At 27.5% G+C, this 26,072-nt stretch overlaps 1 protein-coding gene across 1 annotated transcript; it reads left to right on the forward strand.

The window, feature by feature from the left end:
• Window positions 1-3,921: 3,921 nt before the first annotated feature.
• Window positions 3,922-24,824, forward strand: LOC107163536 (IDLSRF-like peptide). The gene is made up of 4 exons (XM_015510993.2): window positions 3,922-4,111; window positions 18,312-18,443; window positions 20,357-20,509; window positions 22,755-24,824. The coding sequence occupies exons 1-4, from the start codon at window positions 3,985-3,987 to the stop codon at window positions 22,946-22,948; spliced, it is 606 nt and encodes a 201-aa protein (XP_015366479.1). The 5' UTR covers window positions 3,922-3,984; the 3' UTR covers window positions 22,949-24,824.
• The last annotated feature ends 1,248 nt before the right edge of the window (window positions 24,825-26,072 follow it).

Below are 26,072 nucleotides of genomic sequence, written 5' to 3' on the forward strand. Positions count from 1 at the left end.
TAATAAGCTATATAAAAACAGAAATTTTATTTAAAAATTAGAAATTGACGAACTAAAAATTATTTAAATATAAAAACTTGTTAAACCAATCTAAAGTAGTCTAAATTGTATATGAAATAATAATAAAAATTTGATAAAAAAAGTTTTTGAATTAAATTTGGCTTTCATAAATTCCCATCTAAAATGTTTAACAAGATTAGTAGGTTCCTACTGTAATATGTGTAATGGGTAATGGGTATAGTATAAAGTTCTTAAAAATATGTTTTTCTTTAATTTTTAAACTAATAGGTACCTAGTAAATGTTTTTTTAGTATAATGTTGTTAATTGTTATTTATTACTTAAAAGAAATAATGTTTTTGGAATTTTTAGTGTACATTCATAAATATTTTTTACATATAATTATTTTACTTAAATTGGCCATTATTATAAATTTATTTTTAGAATCGTAACTGCAGTGAAAACGTGAATACTGTATTTCAATAAAATCCTGATTGAATGAATAAAAAAAATACTTTTGATAATGACGTGTTCTGCTTAAATTACGTTTTTTTTAAAATTAAATATGCTGTTATGCTTATAAAAACAATTTTACTATTATATAAAACGATCAAATGACATTCAATTTAATAAACTTAATGTATTTTTTTATTTCTATAACATATTATGTTGTAAAAGTGTTGAATTAAAATCAACAGTATAAAATACTATGCAATATTGCATATATTTATTTGTTCAAATAAAATAAATTGGTTGAACGTTAGAATATGAACTTGATGTTTACCTAGTTAAGTTAATATTTTATTCATGTAAAACTTCTATTTTACTTTAAATTATAGCTTCTAATTCATTAACGATGTATGGATAATCTGAAAATAGTTATCAAAGTCTTAGTTTTGGAATTGGTGGTTATTTTTATGCATAATATTAGGTTATATCTATATTTTAGTATTTTAATAAACGAGACGTTATTTAAAATTTAAATGAAACACTATATCAGAGTATATTATTATTATAGGCAAGTGTCTGAATAATTTGTAAACTAAACACACTTTTAAACTTATTAAGTAATTTTTTTTAACTAATTATAAATTGGGTTTAAAGAGCCACATATTATTAAAAATGACTAACTTTTAAAATGATCGTTATTCATTATTAGTTCACTAGAACTCAAATTTGAATATTATTTTCTAATTTCTAAATCAAGCATACATTTTATATAGATATTCTCAACTATAGAACACTAGTTTGAATGTTTCATTCCTGCGCGAATTGAGTAGTTTAAACAATTTTGGACATGGAACACAATAATTTCTATCTGTCAATCGTTTTACTTTTGACGTTTTGTCTAATTAGATAATAGTTATTAGATTATTTGATTTGATTTCAAAACATCCAATAATTATTAATCGCAGATAATCATTATATTAGAATCAAATTATATATAATTAAATCTTTCATTCATTACATATAATATTATTATTAAAAGCAATCTTAAAAAGGAACCAAATATATGTATTACAAGCTTAGGACTTTTTAAAATTAATATTTTTATAAATAAATGAGAAAAAATGTATTTTACTGAATGACAAAATCTCTTTTTTTTTTAAAGTGGCTTTTCTACTCTAATTCTTTTTGTGTGATAAAGAACTACCGACTAACTGACACCATATATATATATATATATATATATATATAAGATAGGTATATAAAAAAAAATTATTATCACAATGCTATCATTTTAAATGAAAGGGTTAAAAAATGTATTCAAGTTTGAAAAATATACATTTTCCAGATTTTTAAATGATAATTAGTTACTTTTTTGTATATGTAATATACATTAAAAGAGTGGTTGTTTTTGCGTAAGCATAAATAAAAACGCTCTATTGAGGCGTTATAAAAGTTTTACTTTTGTTATAACATCTTTTTAATAATATACAAACATGGCTAGATTGACACAATAAAACTTGCCTGACTCAAAAATGTTATATGCAGTTTTATTATGTATATGGCACTAATGTAATTTTAGTAATACAGTGACCCAAAAATAAGTTTCAGAAATTTAATTTAAATAATATGAATACAGCGTAGATATTATAAAAAGTGTATTCATGTGAAAAATAACGAATACGTTGAACTAATTACAGAGTTTTAGAACAAATATTTTAATCGATTCTCACCGAAAAGACTGCAATAATGTTTGTACACAAACTGCTCAACCTTTGCATACAAAGGAAAGTATAGCATGCATTTATAATGGAATAAATTAATTGTTATAAATTATGGGTAAACATAATAACATAACGAATGCTTTAGTGTTTACACAATAAAATAATAAAATAGGTAAGTACGTACAATATTTAATATTTATGTGGTGTTTTATTGACTTTCCGATTTTTTTTTCTGTTGAAATACACGCGATTTAATTCATTTTATGTTTAGGTAGGTAGGTACAAATTTCACAGCGTCATACCATAACAATATATTACACTTAGGCGGTATAGTGAATGTGGGAAAAGTATAGTGACGGAGGCACAACGGTGCAGCCTGGTGTCTCCAACAGTTGGTCGCTTTTGTATTGCTGTTATTGTTATTATTTTATCGCCGTCTCTCAAGACGTAAATCGTAGGTACTTGAAATATCATAAAAATCTTACATAATATTATAATGATAATATTGCGTTTGGTGCGCCAACCACAGCAACAAACGTATGGGGCTATATAATATTATACATGTAGCTTAGATCATATACTATGGATGTAGCCACTCGGTATATGCTTGTGTATTAGATTTGAAGCCAAAATGACTGAAAACGCTAGAGCCTTGGTTATTACTGCGCATGCGTAAATGGGTAAATGACTGATAATAGTATATTATATTATGATCATATTATTTTTTGTGATAATTTATTAACCAATCAGAATTACGCGCATGTGCACAAACAGTCGGGGCTCTGAGTTATTCTGGCTTCAAGAATTAGCCCGATGGCTTCATCCATTGTATATGATCTAAGATATGTAGGTAGTATATCAAATCTGGCACGCGGGTCGTTCAGAATATTCGGTGGTAACGGTGACAACGTTACCATGGATATTTGTATCTATGGCGTGTTTGTATATATTAGTACCCTCTGTAATATGTATACATATGTTTCAGTACAGACGTGTAGACTGCGTAAAATGTGTATATATTAAAGTATGTATACACTACGGATATAATATGGAACTAATGCATAACTTTGAAAGTGTGTTTCGGCGTGACAGGCGTTCGATGATATGGTATAAAAATAGAAACCCCGACGAACCGATGGAAAAAATATATTGTGTCGCGCCGAGCACGAAGATGAATTTATTTTATTTTACGTTTCATAGCCAACGTGTAGGTTAACCGACTCGGTGGTGGCGTTTCTTCATTATATTACGGTGGGTGGCGGATGGGGGAAATGTCCGATAATCCGCGTACTACTTGCAAACTCTCACTCCTGCCATCGTGCACCCCAATCGCCCCTGCCATCCTACCGCCATCCAACAACTTTTGTGGGTCCGACTGTGCCGCTGTTAACGCCAAAACCCCTCCGGTGCGGTGCTGTTCGGGCAATATAGCTGTGCAACAACTATAACGGCGCTGCCTACCTGTTACCGTACGGACTACAACACACAAAAAGCTACGACGGGCGCGGTGGCGACAGTGGCGGCTAGAGACGTAGAAGTGAACAGGACGGGGTGATTGGGAGAACGAGTAGAGGAATGGTAGGATGTCGGAAGGAAGAGGAGGAATAGGAGCAGGGACGTGGTGGTGCAGGACGAGGAGGAGCAGGAGGCGGTGACGACTAAATATACGTTCGACTGTTTGCGGTGCCCGGCGCCGGCGCCCTATCATTGCTTGGGTGTTGGCCGTCGCCGTCACGGGAAATTCGCAACCGACACGACGCTCACACGCAAGCATACACACTCAGTGTCACACCGTCCGAGCCGACAGACGATATCATGGCGAGGCAGCAGCAGCTCATCCTGACCGCCGCGATGATCTTGTGCTGCTGTGGTGGCGGCCTCATTGTTTCCGCGCTCGATCTCAACAAACTGTACGGGCACATACACGCGAAAAGGAACATAGGTACGTTGCCATTTTTGTCCACTTTAATAATATTAAGTATAATAAAATAGCTGATGCGGCATATTAAATATATGTGTGTTAGTATACACTTCCCCGGGGAGTTATGTTGAGAGTATGTATAATATCCGACCGTTTTCATAATAATCTTCGGTCACTCCTGTAATGAGTTAAAAATATGCTATATATAATTATTATTATAAGATAGTATTTTAAATTTTGTTTATTTTTAATGTTTATCTCTAACTCGCCACTTTGTATGATAAATTACGGGGTTTGGTAAGACAGTTTTTCCTTTTAAATAAACTAAATGTATGGAAAATATCTATTGTATGAATTTTCACTTACCTTTCTAATGACACGAGATGTGAAATTATATTTGATGCGACTTGATGTAGTGGATGCTGGATGACCGGCGTGAAAAGAGGTATGCAAGAATGTTATATTCAACAAATCGAAAGATATGATATTAAAGTGAATTAAATTTATTTAAACTTGTAAAAATTTAACACAAAAAAATATCATACATCATTCATCGAGACAATGTTGAGTAAGCGACTGAGCGTGTAATTGATTGTTGTTTGCCCTTTTATAGACATGATATGCCGCCTTTGTGATTGAATTTGGAGATTGCGGTGTCATTTGCGTGTCATCATTAGTATCTCATTCACTAAATAGCTCATATTTGTACAACTGCAAAGATTGGGATTATTTCTAAATCTAAGAGTTATATAATTAATTGTAATTTTATTTAATGTTTGTATAGCTATGCAAATAATATTCTATTTATTTCTTTAACTCTAAAAGTAATTTAGTTTATAATGATATATATTTTGTTAGTCTATGTTTGTGCAGCTTGTACAGATAATTTATTATTTATTTTATTAAATCTAAAAGGCATATTAACGAATAAAGATATATAATTTTCTAATTTATGTTTGTGCAACTGTATGGATATTTTATTAAAATTATGATATATAATAATGTATTTATCGTTACACTCCATTTAGCAAAATTTTATAGGCCTTTAAAATATTTAGTTAGTACACGCGCATAATCAAAATAGCTTGATGAGCGGCCATGCAACTAAGCGTTCGGTTTTACCCATAATATGCTATTATTTGTACGTAATCCATCTCGATTATTTCAGTTGCAGGTTTCTTTGATTTCCACACTGTTTTTTTTTTCGATGTCATCGGATGACTAAAAATATGTACACATGTACGTTTAGGTATTCGATTCACCCCTAAAATATATAATATGGTAACTACTTGAATCCAATGTATATTGTGAGATTACATTGCTTACGATACTGCACAGCACAAAAATAATATACTATTTTATTTAGTTTTTCATTTTAAAAGTAAGCTATAATACCAGTTGTGTGTTGTTCCTTATTTTAAAATGTTTGCTATATTATTTACTACTATCTAGTCCCATCGCATAAGAAATATTTATTTAAATATTTTATGCCACTTTATTTGAATTAAGAAAATTTGGATCACCAGGATTTCAAAATAATTAGTTTTAAAATGTTTTAGTTTTTATATTTAACTAAATCAAATTGCCTAGAACTTGATTTTATCTAATATTTTTTTAGTGAAATGATAACTTTATAACTAAGACTAACTTATAGTTATATGAATAAGTATGTTCCAGATAACGTAGGATATTTATCATTATTATATTCTATTAGAAATGATTCGTGCGTTTATTGTTTGGTTTCACTGTGGAATTCGGGTATATTCATAAATATTGCTTTAGCTACAGTTGCATATGATTGGATCTGGCTACCATGGTTAATAAATGATTATCACGATCACTCTTAAATTAATATAAAAGCGGCATTATTTTTTATATTTTATTGATTACAATTTTTGTTTCAATATCCATTATACATTTTTAAAACCCATTTACTATTATTATACATATTATACATTGATACGTAAATATGTGTATTTTAATAATAATATGAACTATTATCTAAAAAATGAATTCTTATGCAATTATTTATTTAATTTTATTACATGCTAATGATGATTAAATGTAATGTTATTTAGTTTATTTTGAGTGTAGTGACTTTAGTGATAATTAGTGTCAATAGTTACTACGTTTCCGTTGTTCTAATTATTTTTAATTTGATAATAAAATATTTATACATGTTCGTCGTTCAGTAAATAAGATGTTAGACAAAAACATCACGATTTGACGTGTTTATATATTATATAACGGTTAAGGAAATTACTTCTATATTCAAATTTAATAATAATACCATTGACGGCGTGTTGAATATGCAATTTCACTACACCAATGTTTAGGAAAACAAACAATAATGATTGTAATCGTATTATTCATATCCGTGTACGCTAAATACATTTTGTTGATAGATAAAATTAACAAAAACTAACATTGGTTAGTTTTTAGTTGAAAGGCCCGTACCGACAGTGAATTATATAATACAATATATTGATGTAGTTAATATTTCACATAAAAAGAAGTGTATTTACTTAGGCAGGTGAATAGCTCTTGTTATGTGTGATGTATGAAAAGAGTCTAATGAAAGGCATATCAAATTATAAAAGTTACCGTTTTTTTGCTAGATTACTCACACATATAGAATGCATAATATAACGTTATGACCACTCAATTTAAAACATAAAAATAAATTAATGCGCAACTTCAGTACCTAACATTAAATTGTATATGCGCATATATTAACGTTATATAACATAGATATTAAAAAACAATGATATGTGGTTTTCACTTAGAACTATCACACACCAAAAAAGCAAAACTATTAAATATACGCACACTGATAAGACATAGTCAAAACATAACATTTTTTTAGCTTAAAACTCAATTAGTTATGATTGATACTGCGGTTAGAAGTATCCACATTTTTGACTACCTATAACGATGACTAACACAGCTTTGCTCTTTTGGTGTGCAATTGGCCTAAAACTATTAAATAAAAGTGTCATAAAAATGAGCTCATTCTAACAATAGTTTCCTTCTAATTTCAAACTAAAATAATAATAATAATATTACAAAACTTTTTAGATTATGTTCACAATTTACCTAAACTAATATTATTTTCAAAATAGTAGTTTGCTTTAGCAGTGTATATTAGTTTCTTAGTTAATGTGAAAACGTTATACTGTACGGTACTGTAATAAATTGCATGTAAAAATAGGCGTGGTTAATATACCTGTTACATGACCCGTAAAAATTCACACGCATTTAATAAACCGATTTTAATATTCTATCCCACGGCAGTATTTCTTTTTTTTAAATTCGTTTTAACTAAAATATAAATCGAGTATACTTTAAATGAAATTTGGAATGGATCATTATAACTAACCAAAAACCGTAAACACATCCAATCATTATCGTATGGGTATGTTTTTATCATCTATAAATTTTGTTTTCATTCCATAACTTTAACCGTGTGAATCTATGTTTTCCAACTTATATTTCACGAACCAATGTTGACTCGCAAAATTGTTTTGATGGATAATACGCATATCATTAGTTTAAATTATATAATTACGAGTATATCAGAACTAATTATATAATATATATATATATATATATATTTAATCTCACAGAAGAAAGATTCAATAGTCAGTCGCTTATCAATAAAGTTGGGTAACACTTGTCCATACCAATCAATTCAAATTATTCTATGATGATCATATTCATGATTTCACTATTGATTAAATAGAAAAAATAGAAAATTCTCCCTTGGTTGTAATGCAATTTATTTTTCATAGAATAATTATTTCTTCGTAGTTCTTAAAACAGCATGTTTTTTTTTGATACCTACTCTAAAATGACACACTATTTAAAAGTATGGTCAAATAACCTTAGGGTTATAGTTTATGTGTTAAGATTTATAAATAATTTTAATGTAAACTTGTAAGTAAACTTTTGTTTGGAGTAAAACGATGTTTTTTCGCCTTATTCATTATTATATAAGGACCACTCAGTTTTCAGTAAGTGTCCTCGACAATATATCCCCATGACGTATCTCAAACAGTTTTGTTACAAGCTGTAATAATAAATAATACTTTCAAGTGGTTACATTAGATGTACGCAGAACGAACATCATTTATTTAACAGTAAAAACATCATCTCACTCACCACTTGAAATATATTATTATTTAATTATTTCAAATGTATGACTATTAATAATATAAATTAACCATACTGCGTCAAACTGTTTTACCTTATGGTAAATTTATAATGTATAGTTTAATATTTTGGTAAACATTTTCATCATCCCTCAGTCAATTTCAATTCAAACATCATGTTCTTATACCTATCTCAAAACAGCTGTAATTATTAGGTTTAAGTGTAATAAGGTTATTAATAGGAATTGAAATGTTTAAACACATGCGATTGAAATATTTTGGAAATTATGAAACAAATATTGGCGTAATTCCATTAAATTTCAGCAGGTGCAAAACTTTATCAGTCCAATAAATAATAATCATAATAACAATTATTAAGTCATATTTAAAGTTAATCGCTTTGCTCGCGTATTATGCTATAGACATCTTTTTATACTTGATAATAATATGTCAATAGGTATAAAGTTCAGCGTTTGCAGGTGCAAAAGCATATATTTGCGCCTTCTACATATTACCAGGAGGTGCAAGTGCACCGTTATGCATCCCCGTAATTACCCCAATGAAAACAAACATATATGTATAATTACTAATAAATATTATGGTTTTCACTGTAAAAGTACTGAAAAGTTTATTGTAGTAAAGTTATTAACCTTCTAAAGCAACAAATTCAAAAAGTTTGAACTAAATAATTTACAATTTTAGCTGATAAACCATGAGCTAAAAAGTTTTTCATTATAATTTCACACAGAAAACATTAGCTTAGTAGCTTATAATAAAAAAAAAAAATAAATTAACTATGTCTTTTGTAGTAAATTAAGTATTTACTTTATATTACATATTATGTAAAGAAGTATTAATATTTACTTAAATTGTGTTAAATTTATTTAATTAATGTTTCATTTCAATATTGTAATATAACCAAAACATACATATTAATATATATATAAACACTATAGAAATAATAGAAATATACTGTAACTTAAATCTATAGGTTTATTGTATATTATCAGGTATATTGATGTATTCAAAAATATTTATCATAAAATATTGTTGATATTTAATTAAAAATATTAATCGAGGCTATAAAAATACATGGATTATTGGAAAGAAATATAATTTATTTTATATTATTAATATTTTTACTTGCAGCATATATAATTCAATAATATTTCATTCTTTTAAAACGTGCAATTAATTTTTTTCGGTAGGTAGTATATACATTTCATAATTAGTAAAAATGATCTTTTATGAATAATAAGTATTTATTACCTACAAATAGAATTCATAAAATTCTTTAAATGCTCCCGTGAGATTTTAAGAATTTTATGCTTTTTGTTTGATTATAATTAAAAACATTTTCTTTCTTGTCATAAAAATTATCTCTCCACAATATTTTTCTTGAAAATTAAAAGTATTGTCATTATGATTATTTTATCATAAAAATTTTAACTATAAAATACTATCAAGAGTTATATTTTCTTAATATATTCATCTATAATGTAAATGTCTTAGATAAAACTAATTATTTTTTGTATAGGATATCTATATATGTATATGTTTTTAAAAAAAATCATCGATTTCAAAGAATAATGTTAAAATAAAAGTTTATAACGGGGCATATTATGTAGAGATGAATATTATGTTAACTTTAATTTTTATATTTGTAATTTAGATATTTGATGTAAAGCGTGATTCCCATCCCAATTTTATCCTTTCATAATGTATTTATTCAAATTCAGTTTTCTAAGAATTATCCAGTTTATTTATGTGTACTATCTTTAAAAAACTTAGATTTTGATACTATTTTAAATGTGTATGCTTGAATTTCGATTTAGATACATACAATTTTCAAAAAAAAAAAAATGGTATGATTAACATTTTAATGTAGTAGGGATGGTTCAGGAAAATTGAGAGAATTTGTCACCACAGAAGGCTTATTTAACTTATTATTAATAGTTTAATGGTAGAGAGCACCTATATATATATTTTAAAATATGTACTTAAATATATAGTTTAAAGCTATATGAATAAAAATTTGAATGAAGGCATAAATTATAAAAGTATAAAAATTCATATGCATATAATATTGACGTAATTTAAAAAAAATTTAATCTGCTTTTATTAAGCTTGCAGTTGTTAACTTGTAGGTACCTAGTAATAATTGTATTACGCACAAGTGCTGATTTTAATACAAATATTATGAACACTCCGATCCACTGGTAAAATAATATTCGTATTTAATTAAAAAAAATTGTTTATACCGTCCTGCAAAATGTTTATTTGACACGTGTACTTATAATTGTTATAACCAATTGGGTATTACACTGCTCATGGTAGTCAGTTGTGGGTGCCTATATCATATTGGCACACGAACACGACTACAATTGCATTAATTTCCTGATGGCACATAAGACATAAAGGACCGTGTCTTGTTCTACTCAGTATTCACTGACATCAGCAAGGATGGCAAACGTCTCTAGATAATTTAGTTATTTTCTCTCATTCTCTTTTTTCTTTTATTCTCAACCCCCTATCTTTCCCTATTTTTCCCTCTCTTTTTCATACAGACACACACCCACACACCGATTTAGCCATATTATATATACATATCGCGAACCGTTTTGAAATTACAACTTTCATATATAATATATGCACAGCGCATACTGGCAATATCATAGTCTTATCTGTCACTATAATAATACAGTCAAATTATCATAATGTTTTGGGCCCCGGAGTGTACACATAACATGTGGCGCAAATAAAAGCTGCTCTATAATATAATATTATACGCTCCGACGGTGGTTGCATTGTTCGGTTGTATATTTCTTGCACGACCGGCGGCAATGGTGGAGTAATGGAACTGCAGCTATAATAGTATAGTACTGTATTATACCATAATGGTATAAATATATAATATTATATTATACGTAAAATGGAAAATTGTTTTTCGTGTAAAAGTGATATTGGTTAGTCATATCGAGTTGAAAACTATATTGTCACAAGTCACATAGGTAATATGCACATTATACTGTCATCGGATATATCGGGAAGCGCTCGACGTGTACATATGTCATCAAATGCAAATGTTTCCGGATTTCCGTAATAATTGCATGTATAGTTAGGTACATTGGATCGTTTTTTCATTATTTTTGCTGTAACTGGATACTCATCTCTTGTACTGGTTCGCATCGATGTATAGGTATAGCCTATGACAGTAGGTATCCGAAAAATGTATTTTCACGATGACAACTGGGAATTTATATTCCTGAGGTAATATTTTCACGTTTTAGATTAAAAGAAAATATGACATATACGTGTTGTAACGGGTATACGTGCACATGATCGCAATATTGCAAATATATTTCTTATTTATTGATGTTATTTTTTTATTACCGACCGTTCGATGGGAATTTGACACCGGCGTCAAAAAAACAACCACCTATGACATCCGCGCAGCAACTCTTTTTCAACAAAAACTACATTAAATTGGATTTAATAAAATAAAAATAGAATTCAAAAAGTTTCTGCGTATAAGTATATCTTATTTCCATGGTTTTTTCACTTTGGCATTGGAAAATAGTAAAAATAAAAATAAATTTGTCTGCCACATTCATCATATACTCAAGAGTTATTTTGCAAGCAAAAATATCAATATCAATATACATATACCGTGAAAAACAGAAATATGTTAGTTATCTAAACTCTACACAAATTGTATTTCTATTACATTTTTCACATTGAATAATCATTTTCGTACAGGTTTTATAAAACGTGCTGAGTATTTTTAATCATTTCATACGACGTTAATTTGTTCATATTGAACGATTTCCAAAGAATTACAGAACAAAATATATTTCAGGTCGTGAAGTGTGATAGGTGTAAGAATATTAAATTAGAAATTTAAAATAGATTATCAAAAGTTCATATAATTCACTTATTATTTGAATTCATAATAGGTAGGTAGCATATTATTATATATACCTATATGATATCAGAAAAAGTAATTTTTGTTTTTTTCAGCTTCTCTAAAGTGAGAATAAATTGTATTAAATAATATAATCTCCAGTGAATAAATATTTTAACTTTATCTGGGTAGCTTAGAATAATCTCACTATAATTGGCACGTCACTATTTTCAACTTAGAATTCACAAATAGAATACGTATTTATTATATTATAATAAAATATGGTGACGTATAATATATTGATTTCAATGGTGTGTTTTTGACAGCACTATTTACGTGGGAAGAAAAAGGTCAAAAATTAAAAGTGCTACTAATATTTTTTATTATGTATTATATGGTGGACTGAATATTATTTTAACAACACTTCAATGTCAATTTCAAATTCACTCGAAATCGTTTATTTTCTTTTATATTTTTAATTTCTTTAAAAATACATTCAACTATTTGAGTAAATCATATTTTTACATATAAATTATACACGAGCATATAATACGTCAGTTATTATTGCGAAAGTTCGGTAATAAAAAGTGTTTTGAGTTGTCCTTTTCAATTTAGTGTAACTTTCACCATGTATATGTCCTAATATGATGTTTGATAATGGGTTTTTTTCGCAGTAAAATTGTTTTATAGTTATTTTTTATTATTACTAAAATACATTGTATAATTAGCAAAGTTGGGTATTAATATATATTCATCTTATCTTTGAACATTAGTTTAGGCTCTTGATACAGCATACACATAAAATATAATATAGTGTTAATACGATATGAGTATCTAATAAATCTTTAAATACATCTATAATATTAAAAATTTAATATGTGCATGGTGAATATAATATAAATAATAATTAATATTTATAATTAGGTAGTGGATAAAATATCTGCATTATATGCGTTTTTTGTTATACCTATAGTAATTGATATTAACACTTACCCATTTCAGCTATAAAAAATACCAAAATGTTTGAGAAATACAATTTTTTGAGAACTCTTAATTATTACGACTGGTGTTGTACATGTATCACAAACATTTGAACAAAAAACAATTATCAAACTATTCTTCACAGTTGTGTTTACATTTTAAATTTTAATCTAAATGGCCCGTCGAAAAGCTTTTTTAAAAAACACTCTAGTCTTAAATAATAATGACATTTTTCGTACGAGTTTCAGATACCGCTTTAAGCATATACGTTTATGTTGATATTTTAATATATGTTTTAAATATTTCTTACTTATAATAAAAATGTAATTGCATGCTATATGTACTCATGATTTTATGCACTTAAACTCTTGATGAAATATCAACATGGTATTGTACCTTATATAAATAAATTAAAAATATTTGTTTATTTACGTGTACACGATAGGTAATTAATTTATAATTATGTAAATAAATATATTGAAATAACTTATCAGATCATACCTATGTGTATGTATATATTTTAAGAAAACATCACTCTTTTCAATTTATTTAACGATTTTATTTTGGTTTTACCTACCTATATGGTTATACGGTTTGTACCTATATATTTTTCAAATGGTATTTACATGTTTAAATTTGATATAACTGAGTATTTGTTAGCGAGATTATAAATACCTACAACAATATCATATGATTTTAATCTTTATTATATCAGGAAGTTGGGCGCTTCTGGATCTTTAATTTATAAAGCTTCGGTATTAAAGTATTGGTATGCAAGAAATAAATATGTATGTATATTGTGTATTTAATAAGTATATAGGTATAACTATATACTATATAAGGTTATAATATTATAAATAACACGATTTACAGAAACTTAATAATGAACCAATCCCTTCGTCGTTTTAGTAATATGAAAATATATTGCGAATAAGGTTATATTGTGTATATACGTATAATGTATACGATACTAAATTATTTGAAAAAGATTAAGTGTCTTATTTGATCATAAATAATATGTGTTATTACCTTTAGTGACGGGAAATAAATAGTTATTTTGTTAAAAATTTCCTGAATTCTGATTCAGACGTTCAGCTACCTAGGAAGCCAAGCTATCTGAAACTTGAAAGTTTGCATAATTCCAATTCTCGAAATTATTTTTTTATACCAATCTAAATATTTAATCAAATTATGAACAAACTTTATGGTTTATAAACAATGGAAAATTCGTTTGTTAAAAACTTGTTAAATATGACGAATAAACAATAACTAAAGCAATTCAAATAGTCTAATCCAATAATTCTGGTAAATAATAGATATTAAAAATATATTATTCGTATACTTTTCTAACAAACTATTACAAACTATCTGAATTAGAAAATTTATTTAATTTATATTTTAGAGTATTGGAATAGTTTACAGTTCGTGGATTTTTAACTAATTAATTCTGCAGAAGTCTAGAATACAGTTTACGGATATAAATTTTTTTCAATTTAATTTCCTGAAAAAAAAAAATGAATTTTTTCACTACAAAAAAAGATCTAATGACAATTATTATATTAAAAGTAACCTATGTGAGCGGAAACCAAATAACAATTCCATATACGAGTAATAAATTACAGTTGAAAGCTAAAACTCCGTAAATAATCGACTGATTTAAAATTTTTGCATAATTAAATGTACGAAAAATTGCGTTTTCAAATTTATTGCATAAGCTAAGTATAAATAATAAAAAACCATTTTCAAAATTAGTCAGTCATTACTTCTATGCAATCGAACATTTGAAATTATAGTTTGCTGTCATTTAAACAATTAATTTTAGTTTGATTGTTGTACAAACATTATTATAACTAATATAACTAACAAAAATTAAACTATATATTTATTATAATATTCTAAATTTAATTTAAAGCGACACTTTATTGCTCAGAAATGTGATTTTAATTGAAAAAATAATACATGTAAGAGTCTAAATTCGAGAAGTTATCGAAAATCTTTGGCGCAGTTACATGGCTAACTTACTGAACGTGTAAAAAATACTATCACAACAGAATTCTTAAATTTATATAATTATTCAGAATTTAGAAATTCCCGATTTTATGAAATCATTCTGAATATGAACTATATGTAATTATTATGCAGTAGTCTATTTTAATGTTTAATATATTATAGGACAGAGGTTATTTTGGTACGATCGCGTAACGCCTAAGCCTGGATATTGTGTATGAAAATATTAAATTTCTATTGTTGAATGATTAATTAATTATATAGTCGATTAAATTGTTTATGTGTACCCACCCATCTATAAAGTGGTTTGCATGAACAGTCTAAAACCCCATCAACTATTAATTATTTATAATAAGCTTTGAACTGCAATATGGCAAATCAGTATGTATTACCTGAGTTCACAATATCCTCTGTATCTACACGTTTGCAATGTATCCGTTTATCTTTCACAACAGGTTATCGATGCTCGAGTTTAATTTCAAACGTAGTAGCAATTAATTTACACGAAATCTGCTAACCACACCGTCATTGAATCCTCGTTCTCAGTTAATGCTCGTTATTGAATTACAACATATATTATGTACATTATTATTATTATACAGACGTTAATCATGTTAAAATTGTTAAAAATGTACCATCCATTGTAATATCAATAGATGTAGATAGCCAAGGCTAGGAACATCTTATTGTATCTAATTAAAAAAAAAAAAAAAAAAGTACAGACGTAATTTCTACATAAAAACCAAAATCATTACGAATGTAACACTACCAAACAATATGAGTGCAATTCATTACTCATGTCTATAAGTACACATCATTTGGGTTGAAACGGTGCGAGTATCGTAACTTGGCGCACACAGAGGCGTATTTAGGCACAGGCCCTATAGGCCCGGGCCTAGAGCGGCAACATTGGAGGACGGCAAATTTCAACAATTTTTTTTTACAAAATTAGAAAAATTATTTTTCATTTGATGAAATCAAACTCAACTAATTTTTGTTCGCTCAAAATTAATCATATATCTACATATATCTCAATGTATCTTTTTAATATAATATTATAATATAATATAAATTGTATATTTAAATACGTTTTAGAAATATTTGTAGGAAGGATGAAGGGGGAGTGAGGCGGCGAATTGGAAAGTGCCTAGAGGCGGAAAAACCTTAATAATACGCCACTGGGCGCACAATAATTAGTTTCAGTACAAATGATGTTAAGGATGTCTTCTTTTTTCCGCTGCGTTACTGTTCTCTTACATTTCCTAAAACGTCACATTAAAAATTTATGTACGAATTTTGTAGAATGTACACTACCAAAAAATTGTGGTTTTTGCTTTGGTACTTAATATTTGATATTATGATATCGGTATGACCACAATATTACATATTCATAATTCGAACAACATTATGACAAAATAATATTTTTTTTTAAATTCTAGTCTTTGCTAGCATGGTGTCGGTGTATAAAATATGTATTTTCATAAATTATTTATTTCCATCTGAATAAATTCAATAAAATGAAATGTCAACCAAACTTAACGAAATCAAGAGATCCGCCTTACCGTATCCTTCTCCAGATAACATCTCAAGAAAACACGAGACCTCTATAAACCGTCTCAAAATTGGACACACCCACCTTACACACTCCCACTTAATGAAGAAGGAAGTCCCCCCAGTTTGCACATGTTGCGGAACATTCCTTACTGTGAAACACACCTTAACCGAATGCAGAATATACGACAAAGAAAGAAGGCTATATCAAATATCCAACCACCTCGCTGAAGTACTCAACCCGGACCCCAACAATATACACAAGATCATACAATTTCTCAAACAAACGAATCTTATAAACAAACTGTAAATTGTAAATAATACTACTAATCACTTAACTCCTAATTATTACTACTTTGTCTTGTTTTAAATACTAAATTATACTTTGTATATCTTTTAAATATTAATGTAATATGTAAATATACTAATAGATAATATGCTGTTACATCGAATGGCCATAGACGCCGCGGATAGTTGTTTATGTTTAGTAAAAAAAAAAAATTCAATAAAATAACTCGTCGCTCCTGCAACCGTGTCATCGACTATACCTATTGCATTATTTCGTCTAGGCTTTGGACAAAAAATCTTTATTAGGTTACTCAAGTATATTTTACGCTTTACGTATAGGTAGTATGCCTCCGTACGTGTAACTCCGTATAACAGAGAACAGATCAATTAATAGTAATGAATTATTGAGTACGGCGATGAAATTTACAAAATACGTCATTTTACCACGGTATAGGAAGGTTAAAGTTGTAAAATTAAATAATTAATAAATGAACGCGCAGTCGTCGGTTTATGTGGCGAGCGCCATTAATGGTTATATCGTTATATGTATTTCAACAAAATGTCGATTTTGACTTGACACGTTGATATAGCCGGTAAAATGACAACGCTGTCACAATAATAGGTGCTCGTGGTAGGTACACATTATTATATTGTCGTTCAGAAATAGGAAATCGGACCGTAATCAAACGAAATTATTTCACAACCGACAGCACTACACGGCAGTGCGAAACGGATGTGGATCCATAAATTTCCGATAGAGACTGTTATTATTAAACGATTGGGATATGATTGGTGGGTGACGTCCAGTACGCGTGTTATACACTTATAAAGTTATAACCTAATACACGAGTCACTAGGGGTGGATATCGAATATAAAATAATAATTACTTAATGTCAAATTAATATATTTGTAAGAGACAAACAAAACGAAGAATTATAATCACTAAATAAAACGTAATAGTCTACTAAAAAAAAAAAAATATGAAACCGTTTGCAGGAAATTCGCAATCATCCCTGTGATGTGAATAATAAAAACATATTTTCTAAAAGTGACGATATTATGTAGTAATTATTATACTTTGAAAAAAATAGAAAATTATCATAATGTAGATGTTTAAATGATTGAAAAAAATCAAATCGAAGGCATAAAATATGTCAACTGGTAGAAACTATAAAATATGAAATTGATTTTTGATAATTTATATACATATATAGGTATATACCTGGTGCCTGATATTATTATTTGAAATCTATTATTTTAAGCAGTTTGGAAATGAACTCCAAATTTTTAGTTGCATTATAAAGATTTATTAATAGAAAGTGTTTAAATTCGTTTTAGGAGAACCGTGTCACCCATATGAACCATTCAAATGTCCTGGAAACGGCGCTTGTATTTCTATTCAATATTTATGTGACGGAGCACCCGATTGTCCAGATGGTTATGATGAAGATGCCAGACTTTGCACTGCGGGTAACATAACTGTTCTATATTTATTTGATGTATATTTTGAATAGCCAAACTTTGGTGTTGACGTTTTTTTTTCCAAGCACATTACATAAGATTTGTATTAGTCCTTAGATTATCTATTTATTAGATAAGGATTTTTTTTTGTCGTTTAATCTATTTAAACTACTACGCTTATCTACACGTATGCCGTATATATTATAATATTTGTTAAAACACAATTATTAACGTATTTCACAGAATAATAAACAATAACTGCAAAGTTTCTTAATCCTTTAATAGATAAAGTGATTAACTTAATATAATCTCCTATAATATGTTTAACTCCGCAAGTATTAATATGACAAAATAGTTTATGATACCTAACTAAACAAATTCAAATTTCTTAATACATACGTTAACCCATATGTCTATATACTATATATTTACTTAAGGTTCAACTTATTTTATTTTTAAATTAATTCAAGCAACATTAACTTCATATTTTAATGAGGTCAATAGAGGCTATTTTAAGTTCGTCAGTACGTGCATATATATAGAGTCTTCAATGTCAACTAATTTACTAAAATGTCTACTCTTTAACAGTTATTATTTATGATTATTTTACTATTAATATTTTACATTTCTCCGAATATTCAACCTTAATAAATAATTTAAGTTCCACTTAAAATATTTCGTATAGGTATTAAACTTTTGATAAATTACATTTTATATTCTAAAATCTGAATTAGTTGAGCAAAACAATAATTTATATTATAAATTAGAATTATAAAAACATTTTATCTGTAGCCATATACTGCTTAAAAAGTTTATTAGATTGTAAATTCTACTTAAATCAATATTTGAACGACTTATTATATGTTAACATTAATTAATTTAATATTATGGTACCTAAATTAATGTTCGAGAAAACTTTAATATCTGTAGAAATATGCCTGACGATATCACAACATTTTACCATCACATTTTTCGAATTTATTATTAATTTTTGAAAAAGAAAATACATTTTATCGACAAAACAAATAAAACATACATATGTATATTAATTACATAATAGAAATATTCTATGTACGCTCCAACAACTATCAGCAATATCTTGAAAAAATTTTGGTGAACTGTCATTCGTTTTATTTTAAATTATTTTTTTAATGCAAGGTTTATAATATATATATATATATTTTTAAACAATATGTTTAATCGAAAATAAAAATATTAATAAATATCAACTATGCAAATGCTATTTAAATAATGCAATAATTATAATTATAATATAATAATGCAACTTTATGAATAAAGAAATAATTAATAAATAAATAACTTATAAACTGATTCAAAGAGGTATTTACATAATATTAATAGTTATTTTTCTATAAAATTAATAAATTACGACATGCTAATATAATGTATATTTACACATCATACTAATACTTATGAAATATTTATGATAAGTTACGTGACAAATACTAATTCACATAATTCAGTTGATATTTTTATGGTTAACGAATTCATAAAAAATTTTGCAATTTGCCTTAAACTTTCAGTAAAATAATAAGTGATTATAAGTACAACACATTTTCATATTATAGTTAATAGTATAGGTCGATCATTTTTTGGCAAGTAAAATTATGTGTTAAGTGAAAACGATATAAATAAAAAAAAAATATGATCCACTACTTATATACCTAGGTAGCTATAATTTGAAATTTAAAAACATAATACGAATATTATTTATCTTATTTATCTTTAAAATAAACATAAAAACATTATTTTATTCACGTTTAGGTTTTATCAAATTTAATACATATATTTGACCTAAAAAAATATATTTGGTTAAATGTATTAATTAATACAAAATTTAGTCGGTTAATTGTTTTATATTATTTTGATATTCCAATAATATTATTTTATATGATTTTCAGCTAAACGACCACCGGTTGAAGAAACAGCAAGTTTTTTACAGTCACTTTTAGCTAGTCATGGACCAAACTACTTGGAAAAATTATTTGGCAGCAAAGCCAGGGACGCGTTGGAACCATTAGGAGGCGTCGAAAAAGTTGCAATCACTCTCTCTGGTACGTAAAAAAGTAATATAAAGTCGATTCAATTCAACAAATTATCGATTTAGTTGATATAAACGCTAACAAATAGGTACTTGATACCGGGCATTCGTATCGCTTCCCTTACATTAAACCAGTATAAAACTTGTAATATTATACTTGACAACAATATACCATAACAAGTTTATAAGGTCATCAAAAAAGTCAGAGTCGTATTTTCTGATTTTTGAATTACAAATTGTAGAAAAACTTTTTTTGCACCGTCTGCAATCGATCCGAGCAGTCCTGTAAGGTCACAACTCCCAGTAAAGTCTTACACGTTTTTATATAAAATATTTATAGGAAATTTCTTATAAAATAATCTATACCACCTGCGATAAATTTTCCATAAGTATTGAGGTGCAGTCAATAACACTTTTACTAACTGGAAAAGTTTTGGCCAATAGTAAAACTGCTTATTCTGTCGCATTGCAGTACAACTTTATGAAGATTACAATATGATTGACTGTAATATAAAAGTCAAAACGATTTGTCGGGTCACGGTCTTTTAATAGTAGAATAGCTCCACAAATTGCAATCACATATACATCAACCATATAATAACACTTATGGTTAGGTACTCTATATACAATATGTTTATATATATAGAAGTTATACTTTATTCTGGTTAAACTCGTGATTTAAACTTCCGAGTAAATGTTAGAAAACTCACAACCATGTATAGACGTAACCAATAACGTTTTTTTTTTTACTTGTTTATTTTGAATGTTTTGAAAAATCAAGTTTCGTTCTGAATCGTTTTTCGGATGTAATGTTTGTACTGCTGTTGTAACAAACACAGCCCATCCACTTTTTTCTTTTACGATTTCGTCACTGTAAATATGTAGGTCCACAAAGTAATGTTAATAATCTAACCAATAAATAATCTTCCTGTCCAAAAGTTTTTGCGACCAACTTATCGTTATAGTTTTATCATTCTTGTCATTACTTATATTTTGGCGTTGAAAATTTCAAGATCCCCTATAACTTTAATTTATTTTCAGTTTGATTTTGTTTCTAATTTTATCCAAAGTTAATACTTTATCAGTTTACAAAAATGGAAGAATGGTCCTATGTGCCTTCGTTTGAAATGCGGAGTTCGCCTAAAAATAATAGTGTATACCATAATATTATAATTTATAATGCCACACTAATTGAAACTTTAAAGTAAAATGCAACCCTCCGGATCAAATATTATCAGCTCTTAACTTTCACCCAGATTCAATTAAACGAATAATCATATTAATTTTATAATTCTTTTTATATTCTACTTGAACGAAGCCCTGGATTATAATTAAAAAAAGTCTGGGGTCAAGTCTTATAAAAACATAAAGATAAGAACAAATAATATATTATAAATAAAAACGTATCGACTCACTGGAACACGTGGATAGATTACCTTTATATTATTATTTATGATTTTTAAAAAAACTGAAATCTCAAATCAGGGATGTATGGAGAAGGTTTCTGATTAGCTGTAGAACGTATTTGTTTACCCTCATTTATTTAGCCAAAGATAAAATATTATTAGCATTACTTTCATACTATTAAGATTATTATAGAATTTAAAATTTATAGTTTATGTATATTTAAATCAATAACGAACAGACAGGTAGTAAATAATAATATTTGATACGAGTCCTGTGAAGTAGCGAAAATAAATTTCAAAATGCATTTAAAAAGTTTGATGACCCTAAGAAAGTGGCTTAGAATTGTCGTTTTTTTGGTTTACAATTTTCAAGTCATGAAGAATTCGAAGATGCTTCTAAAATGTAATAAGCTATGGTAAAACAATGTGAAAAATAAAATAACCGAAAGACAAAATATTAAACATTAACATTAAATATTATAACACGTGATAAAATTCTGTTAATTTATTACAATATTATTATTTTATTTTATTATTATTTATCAATTTTAAGTGTTCTCAATCGTTTGACCAAAAATGTATTAAGTTCTCAAACGTTCGTTAACCGATTTACCTTTACATCCGGAGACTCCTGCCGACTCCAGGTTAAACTATACACATAATTATATTGTTGTACTTATTGTTTACAATAGTCGATAATAACTAATATACGAGTAGGTAGGTGTCTAGTTTGTTACGGATTTAACGAATCGTTCTTTTATATCCAAACAAAAATATAAAATTTAAATAGCATGATAATATTTAATTAATCTATAAATGTGTAACGCGTATATAATAAAATTGTGCTTACAGAATCACAAACAATCGAGGACTTCGGTGCTGCTCTCCATCTAATGAGATCTGACTTGGAGCATTTGCGTTCGGTATTCATCGCCGTCGAGAACGGCGATATCGGCATGTTAAAGAGCCTGGGCATCAAAGACTCTGAACTAGGCGATGTGAAGTTTTTCCTCGAAAAGCTAGTCAACACCGGCTTTCTAGATTAATTTACTAAAAAAATATCGGATTTGTATACAATTATAATATCCTCTGTAATTTTCTATTCCTATTTATATTACCTACCTATATACGAATATCCATCCAAGATTTAAAAAAAAAATAATAATATTATTTCGTCCACTCCTTTCGTCAATAATTCCACGGTATTCCAAACATAACTTCCCTAATTATTTTCGGTCAATTAAAACGAACTTTATAATATAACATTATACTATTTTAATCGTATACATTCGGTTTTGAATCACCTAATACATATCAAAAATAAAGCTAACACTATACATATCATATCATGTACAACTTTAAACATATCTTTTTAATATTAAAGTTTATTATTATTATTATTATTACTATTAATATTATCTAGTTATACAAAATGTATTACATTAAAAATATATCATTATAAATATGTGTTGAATATATCTTTTGTCTTAAACAACGCGTGCCCAATGAGCCATTATAATACGCCATATTTGTTTTCTTATTTGTTTAGCTACGCAATTTTATTCCCGGTTTTTGCTTGTTTATTATCGCACATTATTAAGACGTACGACTTTTTCATAATAATATTATTATAATTACATTTTAATCTTAATTTATTATAAGTAACTTTTTACGGCCCGACTCCGAGATTCAATTAGTATACGGACAAGCATAATACATATTTTGTAATACCTGTTCATCTTAAATACGTGATGTAGGTAGGTATTGGTTATAATAACCGACACGCTGAGTATTTTACCGCATCGCCTAGTGCGTCTTCTATACGGCGTTTAAGTTGTTTATATCATTATATTATTATATATAAGTACCAGTGTTTCTTTAAAACTTCATTATTACTACTATTCTTACAAAGTTTTTAAAAATATCCATTCTTATACATTGTTTAATGTACACGCATCATCATTGTATTAGTACGATTTTTCAACTACCGTTTCATAATACATATAACACTTAATGAGCGACATATAATTATTCACAGGGTGTTTCAGCTATATACCTATGATGCACAAAAGTATGCATTTTAAGTGTCCGACGCAGTATTCGTCTCAGTATCGGCAAAAAAAGATTATAGTAAAAGCCACAAATTGGTATAATTTCAAATGCAGACGAGCGCTACCTATACCTTGCTAGTATATTATATTTTTATCGACAACGTGCGATATTTTTTCTTCTGTAATATGATTTTAACACGGGATTAGCTAGTTTTCATCTTAAGATTATTAATTGAGTATATCTGATAAAAAAAAAAAATAATTTTCTTTTACACTTACAAATACGAAATATCATAACCTCTGAAACACGCTGTATATACATATATAGCTCCAATGTACCGCCGCATATATTTAGGTGTCTGTGTATATAAATAATGAATACACATCACCTGTAACCACTCAGCTACAATATTATAACTACTCTACTTTTTCAAATGTAATTTCTTTTTGTAATGCTCATTTGGCACATCGTTTTCAGTAGAACACCAAAATAAAACCATAGTGTAAAAAATTATTTATAATCGTGATACATTCACCATCGAAGTGTAATAATTATAGGATAATTATTGAGTGAGGTAAAAAGTATATATTTTAATGTATAAAACAACGATAACGACCACAAACTGACACGACACACATATCATTTGAATACAATATATTTTTTACCTACCAACTCAATAAAAATCATAATTATTTATTTTTCTTCTTCTTTTTTTCTATACGATTTATACTATTTATTCTACACAATAGATCTTTATATTATAACTTTTGTATTTATATCCGATACAAAACGGTACTTATAAAATATAATTACCGCATAAGGAATCAATTATATTATTATATAATCCATTAAAAATTAAATTATTATGTATATTGTGTTATTTTTTTTTAAATTTATATTGCTTATAATATGATGTTATATTTATTTAATTTTCAGGCAATGCGCATTTTGTGTATTTTATTGTGCTATGTTTAGGGTTATAGAAGTTTATTTTTAAACAAAAGTATAATATAGAATCATAAATATTTGAATTACTGAATAAAAGTCGAGTGAGTACCTATAACATGTTTATAAATTGTTTATAAAATGTTTATAAACGTGCTAAATTATATCACCATTCAATTGAAACAAAACATGTGCTATAAATATAATCAGTACTTAGGTAGATATATTTATTTTAATTGGATTTCATATCTAGGCAATTCTATAGAAATTACAACAAAATGTTAAATTATATATACCATTATTTTTTATTCTGATAATAACGATAAAATATTTTGGGTTTTACAAGGCATCGAGGTAATTAGCAAAGAGGCAAAGAGGGCCGTGTAAAATAACTGAAAACCAAAATGAATATGATATATAAATATTATTTTTATTCACAATGGTGATTATCAAAATTTATGGTTGAATTTCTATAGTACTAAAATCATTTTTTTTTTTCATTTGAATTAAACCTCGGTAACTAAATTATTTACATCTTATATAAGTTACATTTTTAAATACTATTGATAAGGTTGGACTTGGTAATAAAGGTTATTATTTGTCTTATGTTGTCTGGGTGGAGGGCTTCTGACAGGATTAAAATCATTATTGTTTATCGTCCGAATTTTACCCATCGACCGACATCGTTGATAAAAAAAGTCATAAATAGTTTGGGAGTCGTTAAATATCGTGGAGTCAAAAAGGAGCCGTGGAATGAAAAAGTACCTATAAATATCTTTGCTATAATAATATAGGCGAGTAGTATTATACAATTTAATTTACAATAATGCTAATTTCATCCATACATTATATTATATTATATACCTATAACTAAGAGACCACTATATACTCAAGTTATTACCATGACATATAAACAACATTATATGATCGGAAATTCGAAATCAGATCCTTCGTCAGGCACTTCGTCTGGAAATAGTGAAGGCGTGCAGTGTGTAGTAATAATAATTGATAATTTAAAGACAATCTGACAATGTGATAACATAGGTAAGCAAGACGTGACGAATTGCTCGAACTTAAACAAAGTCTGGACTTTTACAATCATACTATGTTGACATGTTGTTTATAATATCATGGTAATTACTGACCTAGTCATTAATAAGAATATGTACAATA

Source organism: Diuraphis noxia, unplaced genomic scaffold (genome assembly GCF_037042655.1).
Source record: "Diuraphis noxia isolate RWA-SAM2 unplaced genomic scaffold, SU_Dnox_SAM2 contig0005, whole genome shotgun sequence".
Lineage (NCBI taxonomy): Eukaryota > Metazoa > Arthropoda > Insecta > Hemiptera > Aphididae > Diuraphis > Diuraphis noxia.